Source organism: Lipotes vexillifer, unplaced genomic scaffold (genome assembly GCF_000442215.2).
Source record: "Lipotes vexillifer unplaced genomic scaffold, Lipotes_vexillifer_v1.1 scaffold149, whole genome shotgun sequence".
Taxonomy (NCBI): domain Eukaryota; kingdom Metazoa; phylum Chordata; class Mammalia; order Artiodactyla; family Lipotidae; genus Lipotes; species Lipotes vexillifer.
Genome location: NW_006779962.1, coordinates 2,399,922 through 2,407,487, shown reverse-complemented (window position 1 = coordinate 2,407,487; position 7,566 = coordinate 2,399,922). Strand labels below are relative to the sequence as shown.

The 7,566-nt window shown below is 53.3% G+C and overlaps 1 protein-coding gene across 1 annotated transcript in view; it reads left to right on the top strand.

Annotated features, from left to right (window-relative positions):
• The window catches only part of NTNG2 (netrin G2), a 71,324-nt gene that overhangs the window by 53,783 nt on the left and 9,975 nt on the right, over positions 1-7,566 (top strand). The window contains exons 3-4 of the mRNA XM_007453113.1: positions 4,192-4,364; positions 6,880-6,906. Coding sequence (XP_007453175.1) covers positions 4,192-4,364; positions 6,880-6,906 — 200 coding nt within the window. The remainder of the gene's footprint in view (positions 1-4,191; positions 4,365-6,879; positions 6,907-7,566) is intronic.

The window sequence follows — 7,566 nt, the reverse complement described above, 5'->3', positions numbered from 1 at the left end:
AACTCCAGGGAAAGACTGAACAGACTTTCTCATGCTCTGTTTATTTCAGCTGCAGTAAAACCTTGACAGGGCTAAGTGTCCAAGGACGATGGAGTTAAAATAGCACAGACTTTAGCACTGGCTAATTTCCTTGGACAGGGCCTTCACTCTACATCAGAATTCTATTCCAGAGAGTTCAAAAAACATCCTTGAACCTGGGACTTGAGAGTCACGAACAGTGCATGGTGTGTAACATGGAGCGATGGTTTCCCAAACAGGACCCTGACGGACCTGCTTCTCCTCCTGAGAGGAAAGGCCTGTGTGAGCTCAAGAACCAGCCTCCTTCCCCGCCTGGCCTGATTTCCAGTTTTCAAAAACCATTTGTTATCTACTTATAACAAGTAACACCTGCTCACTATAGAGAATATAGGAAACGTGCAAAGTGACAAAGAAGGAAATAGAAATAATAACTATAATCATTTATAATCCCACCCCTCCCTCAGGACAAGTACAGGAATACCTAGATGTATTGTCTACTGGTGTTTCAGGTATGGATATATGTACTTAAGCATAATCAGAAGCTGCATGTGCTAGTGTGCTTGGGCTGCCATAATGGAGTGCCACGGACTGGGGGGCTTTAACAACAGACATTTCTTTATTTTCTCACAATTTTGGAAGTTAGAAGTCCAAGATCAAGATGCTACCAGGGTTGGTTTCTGGTGAGACCCCTCTTTCTGGCTTGCAGATGGCCAATTTTTCACTGTGTCCTCACATGGTGGAGAGAGAGCTCCGGGGTCTCTTCCTCCTCTTGTAAGGGCACCAACCCTAGGGGATTAGGGCCCCACCCTTCTGACCTCCTTGAACTTTAATTACCTCTCTAAGGGGTCTCTCTCCAAATACAGTTGCATTGGGGCGTTAGGGCTTCAACATATGAATTTGAGGGGGGACACAATTCAGTCCATAACACTATAATACCTACAGTTTGGTATCTTACATTTTTACAATCCATATTCTAACCCATATTAGCCTCTTGGACTCCGGAGTTGGAAATCTCTGCGTTCCGGTTTCAGTCACAGTTCTGGACAGCCCTGTGACTCTGGGCAAGATACTTAACCGCTCTGAGCCTCCATTTCCTCGTCTGTAAAATGAAGGTGACAGTAGTACCAGCGTTTGTGGTCATTCAGGGGTCGGATGAGATACCCATTGGCACACAGTAAACACTTGCTGAGTATGGTCTTTTCATTTCTATTTGGAACATTCCCCAAGGCTTGAAGTAGACTTTGACAACATAATATTTAATGGCTTTATAATTGGGCATGGATGTGCCCAACTTCCCGTAACCATTCCTCAAGATGATATGAGGGCAGAGAGAAGCTATGAGAAGGAAGGCAGCCCCGGCACTTCTGAAGCCAGCAGGCAGCAGGTTGACTCCAAGCTGCAGGGCTGCTAGGAACCTGGCAGCCAGTTTTCCCCATTTGGGATCCTTGCCCTGGAAGGCCGGCCTCACGGCAGTGCTCCAGTCAGATGGAGTCAAAGAAGGCAGGAGGGGAGGCAGGACTGATTTATGAAGCGGGAAGATGCACGGAGTTAAATATTCATCGTGTGGATAAGCAGAGGCTAAGGGGAGACGTTCTGTCCGGGAGGAGTGTCCCTAAGGGGAAGGTGGGGTATGAAGAGAAGGGGGAAAGCTGGAGAAGAAATGCTGGTTTAGCATTCGGGGAACAATCTTTGAGATGATGAGATCCAGCGAGGGGAAATGTTGCACACGCCAGGCGTCACTGGTGGGACGTAGGCGCCTCCACCCTGGTCCACGCCACTGTCCTCTGCTGCCAGCCGGGCACAGCTTCCTCCCCGCTCTCCATACCCTGGCTCTGGTCCCCCTGACAAAGCATCCTCCATGGAGCGACCGCGGTGATATATAAAATAGGAGTCAGAGCAGGACACCTCCAACCTTCCAATGGCTTCCAGAACACAACCCAGCCTCCGAATCACGGTCTGGCCTCCTCTTCCCCCTTTGAGCTCTTCTCGGCCCTAGGGTCTTCCCCAGTGCTCTCGTATCCTTCCAGAAGGTTCTCCCCTCCTTGCCTGAGTAACTCTTGATGTTCCTTCAGGTGTCAGATTTAAATTGTTCTTCCTAGAAGCCTATCCTGCTGCCCCCAGACTAAGTTAAGACCCACCCATGAGCCCCTCTCCTTTGTAGAACACGTGGGCACCTGTGACAATTGGCATTAATGAAAGGTTTGCATGATTATTATTTTTAAATTAAGTCTATATTAAATTTTAGGTTTTAGCTTTACAGAAAATTGAGCAGATCATGCAAAGAGTTCTAACACCCGGGTTCCCCACCCAGTTCCACCTGTTATTGACATCTTGCATTAGTGTGATACGTTTGTTATAGTTGATGAACCAGCATTGATACAGTATTGTCAACTCAAGTCCACAGTTGACATTAGGGCTCTGTCTTGCCGCTGTGTGCTTCTGTGGGTTTTGACAAATGTGTAATGCCGTGTGTCTGCCGTGACAGTGTCATACAGAATCACTCTGCTGCCCTAAAAATCCCCTGGGCTCCACCTATTCATCCTTCCCGTCCCTCCCCCAATCACTGATCTTTTGATTGTCTCCCCACTGGACCCTATCCTCCATCAGACCAGGGACCCCATCTGCTTTGTCGACCATTATACTCACCATTCCCAGCTCAGAGCCTGGCACATAACAGGTGCCCTATAAATATTTTTCTTTGTGTATTTTAATAAAAAGAAAATCCTACCAAACACATTATTCTGCAATTTGCTTTTTACAAATATTGACAATATATCTTGGAAGTCTTCCCATATGAGAATAGGGAGCACTCTCTCTCTCTAACTTTTTATTGTGGACGATTTCCAACATGCATACGAAAATAGAATCTACTATAATGAACTGCCATATACCTGTCACCCAACTTCAGCAATTAACTCATAGCCTTTCTTGTTTCGTCTGTATCTCTGCCCATGTTTTCCCTTTCTGTGTTATTCTGAAGCAGATCCCAGACATCAGATACTTTCATCTGTAAATACTTGTGTGTGTCCCTAAAGCCAAGGACTTTTAAAGATGTAACCACAGTACCATCATTGCATTTAATAAACATTAATTTAATATCACCAGATGTAGTCAGTGTTCACATTTCCAGTTGTCTCACGAATATACATTGTTTATCTGAGTTTAGAGGTTGTCTGACCAAAGATACAGATGAGGTCCACGATCTGCTCTTGGTTGCTTTGCCTTTGAGGTTTCTCTTGATCTGGGTCCCTCCTCCCTCCATTTCAAGTTTTGCCCCTTGCAATTCATCTGTCCTATAAACTATATCATCACTTCTGGGTTTTGCTGATTGCGTCCCCCTGGTGGTGTTTAGTATGTTTCTCTGTCCTCTGTATTTCCTATAAATTTGTAGCTGGATCCAGAGTGTTGATCAGATTCAAGTTCAATTTGTCTTGACGAGACTTTTTCTTTGGTTGTCTCTCTCTATTGATGCTCTGTGCCAATAGCTCTCCGTTCGGTAGGGGATGCTACGTGGTGACTTTCAAATTCTGTCCTTCCTTCTTCAACTATCAGCTGGAAAATGCTTCTATAAAAAGAAACATCCCCTCATCAACTACTGGTTACCTGGAGGTACCCTTTTTATAGGACAGGCGAGACAAACGCTTGATTCTTTCCCTTTATTTACTGGTTTCAGAATGATGAGTTGCCTATAAATATTTGAATGAATGAATGAATAATACATGTGTGGATGAATTGACAGGGTTTGGGGAGTTGGGGTTTCTTTCTGCCCTCAAGGGCATGGGCGTGGGCCGTGGCTGAGAGCAGAGGTACAGCCTGGGGACAGGTCCACGTCTCCACAACCAGGGACAGGTAACTCTTGCTACCTGTCCACCCTCCATGGTTGAGAGCAAAGGTGACCAGAAGCTGCGTTACTAAAAATTCAGCACCTGGGACAAGGGCATCTCCTCACGCCCCCCCACCCCCCGTCACCGAGAGGTAGGAGCCAGGGGCACCTCGTGCTGGGGAAGGACTCAAAATGTTGAATCCGGGAGTATTTGTCCCGAAGGAGAGTCGTGGCAGGTTGGACAGATGGCCTCAAGAGTCCCTTCCAGGCCACCCTCCAAGCCCCTCCAGAGAGCTGGAACAGCCCGCCCACACGCTCACTGACGCCTTGCCCCCTCCGTGTCCCCCCAGGTGTAAGTGCAACCTGCACGCCAACCTGTGCTCCGTGCGCGAGGGCAGCCTGCAGTGCGAGTGTGAACACAACACCACAGGCCCCGACTGCGGCAAGTGCAAGAGGAGCTTCCGCACACGGTCCTGGCGGGCTGGCTCCTACCTGCCGCTGCCCCACGGCTCTCCCAATGCGTGTGCGTACGCAGAGCGGCCGCTGCACCTGGGCCCCCCCGCCACCGCCCACTGCCCCCTCGGACCAGTGAGGCCATGGTCTCCCCTAGCCTTCGGCCTCGGGAGCTGTGGATCTCATCACGCACACACGTGCACACACATGTACTCCCTACAAAGGTGTGCACGCAGAAACATGCACGCATGCACACGTGGACACACATGCGCACACACACATATGCACACGCAAGCACACCCTTGTGACCAAGCTCCTAAGCGCCAGGCTTTGTCGTCAAGAACCTCTAGCACACCTGCATCCTGCTGGAAACCTGAGATGAGCTTCCTCAGCATCCTTCCGCTGGCCTCTTCCCCTTCTTGTCCCCAGGGCAGGAGAGAAGGCCCAGAGGGTGTCAGGGAGGAGGGGGTAGGGACCCCTCGCTCCGGGCTAACCGTGAAGAGCAGCGCCATCCCTCATAACCAGTGTTTATGGGGCATTTACATAGCCAAGTGCTATGGGGTCCCCACTCCCTCAGCCCTTAGGGTGGCCCCAGGAAGCGGGTCTCCTATTATCCCATTTTACAGAGGGCTCCTCTGAGGGCCTGGCCCGTGCCGTCTGCATGGCCCTCTCTTCTCCCGGCTCAGCCTTCCTGTGCCAGAGGTCATCCTCGGGGTGCGCCCACACACGCCTGCACTATGAACACGCTTTGGGGGCCCCCATCATTGGTCCCCCAACATAGTCCCTGGGTATCTCCCTGAAATCAAGAGTCCCAGGGAGCCCCCAGCTGCCATGGACAAGGGGGCCTGGGCTGGACCCAGAGTGGGACTCCCCGGCTGCCCCCGCCCCAGTGATTTGCTGACACTGGTCAAGTGCTTTGACAAGGAGGCTGCACCGGGCACATTCCATACACAGCTTCTCAACCCTCACAGTGACCCCTCGGGTGCTATTTTCATTATTATCCCACTCTCCAGATGAACAAACAGAGCCCCAGTGACCCTCAGTGCCCTCCTAGTTTAGCAGCAAGTTAGATGCCACCACTGCACCCAGCTCCAAAGCCAGGCTGGGCTGCCGGCACCGCTCAGCTCGCCCCTCCTGGGCACGCTCCCAAGAGCCCCTCCATTGGCACCCCCGCGACCAACCGGTGAAAGATTTATGCAACTTTAGGCTGACAAAGCCGGAAGCCTCGTAACAAGGCATGTTGTTCGTGTGCGGGCACCGCTCAAGAAGCCTTTGAAGGGTGACCTCCCAGAGTCACAGCACCTGCTGGCCTGCAAAGGCACGGAGAGTGCTCTGGGCGACAGCCCAGCCCTGCCCGGCTCCCCCCTGGCCGCGTGTCCAGCCCACCTCTTTGTTGCCAGAACCGTTTCTTGAACACTTTCCTTAATCGCTGTCACCTCCCTCTGGCTCGCAGGCTCATCCCTTCATCTGTCCTGCTGGCCTCCCCACGTCCCCGCTTCCTCTCTGGACCCTGTTCTCCTTCTGGAAGGACCCCCCAAGGTCTCCCGGCACCCACAGACTAAGACCCTTACCTGCAGGTCATGCACTGTGGGCCCCCAGGTGCATCCTCCCAGGCCTCCCTCACTGTCCCGCCGCCAGGGTCACCAGGGAAGGTCCTCACGCCACACGTCCCCCTGCCCACACCTCAGCATCCACCCCAGGGCTCCCGGGGCACGGAGGGGTGTCTTCACGCTCCGTCCTTTGTCAGGACCGCCTGGAGGGGAAGCTGTGGCCCCGGCTCCTTCCTTCTGAGACTGACGATTCCCGCCCTGGTACCCAAAGTGCCAGGTCAAACTGTGGCCTTGGACCCCTCTCATCCCCAGGGCACAGACAGAGAGGCCCGGGTCGGAGTCAGGCCTCTGCCACTCACAGCTGTGTGGCCTTGGACAAGCCATTTCTCCTCCTGAGTCCTGTTTTCTCAGCTGTAGAATCAGGACCCTAATAAAAGCCCCTGTGGGGCTGTGTGAGGACTGAATGGCCCAGGTGGGGACAGCACTCAGCACGTGCCCACGTGCAGAAAGCTCTCAACATGTGGCAGGCGCTGCGATCATCTTCCAATCAGTCGTTCAGCCGTCCCTGCATTTCCTCAGGTGGGAGCATGCACCATGGTTTCCCTCTGGTGGTAACTTCCATCAGAGCTTCCAGTAAACCAGTCTGTCCCCGTGGCTGGGGACCCTCATGTTCTCTGAAATCCCATCACTCCTGAGAGAACGGCCACCCGCCTCCTTGTCCTGCACTGGAGGACCCGAGTGTCTAAAATCAAATGAGAAGGGTGCCTGTGAAGCCCCCAGCGGAGGCTTATCAGCAGGTCCCCTGATAGGGTAAGTCACAGCTCTGAGACTCAGTTTCTCCATCTGCAAAATGGGCTAATAGGGGCCCCTCCCTCTCAGGGCGCCAGTGAGGATGGAATGGATGATCTGACCCAATCCCTGCACGGTGAGGTGCCCAGGCCCCCAGATTTCCTTTCCCCAGCCCTGCCACCCCCTCCTCTGCAGGGAGGAGGTGGCCGGGCCCCTTACTCTGCTGTGACCCTTCTCTTTCCACAGGTGCCGCCGCAGGCTCTGCCGTTGGCAGTAAGTACACACCTGGGTCACCACCACCCTGGGAAGGCGACTGGGGCCCTCAGTGCATGAGCCTCTTTGCATGTCCTGGGAAGAGTAGGAGAGAAAAGACAGGGCTTTCCTGTCCCCCTGGGTCCATAGGCCTCACCACCCGCTCCTCTAATCCATTTGCTTCTTCCTCGTCCTTCGTGTCTCACAGTTCCTCCCCCTACAGCTTCTCAGCTGGTGCTGCTTTGGAAAGGTCCCCTTGCCCCCCGGGGGCACTCTCTGCCCCTCCCTCTCCTGCCAGGCAAGAGTGGGGGGTCACCTTCCCCGACCAGTAGCAGAACCCCCCCCAGTCTGACCATGGGGTTCGGCCTCCCTCCGGGCAGCCCGCAGCTATCACCTCTGCAGGCGCTCGCCCACGGGGAGGCTGAGGGAAGTGAGCCCGGATCCCGACGCGTCCAGGTCAGCTCAGGCCCCAGAGCAGCCAGACCATCTGAAGGAGGGTCAGGGGAGTCCCGAGAACTCAACAGGGAAGGTGAGGGAGGGCGGTAGGGGGTGACCACCTATCACGAGGTCATCAGCAAGCACGCACAGTGCCAGGCATCGGCTAAGCAGGATACTCGTATTATCGCATTTCATCCTTGAAGCCACCGCCCCCCTAGGTGGGTATTGCCATCTGCTCTCAGA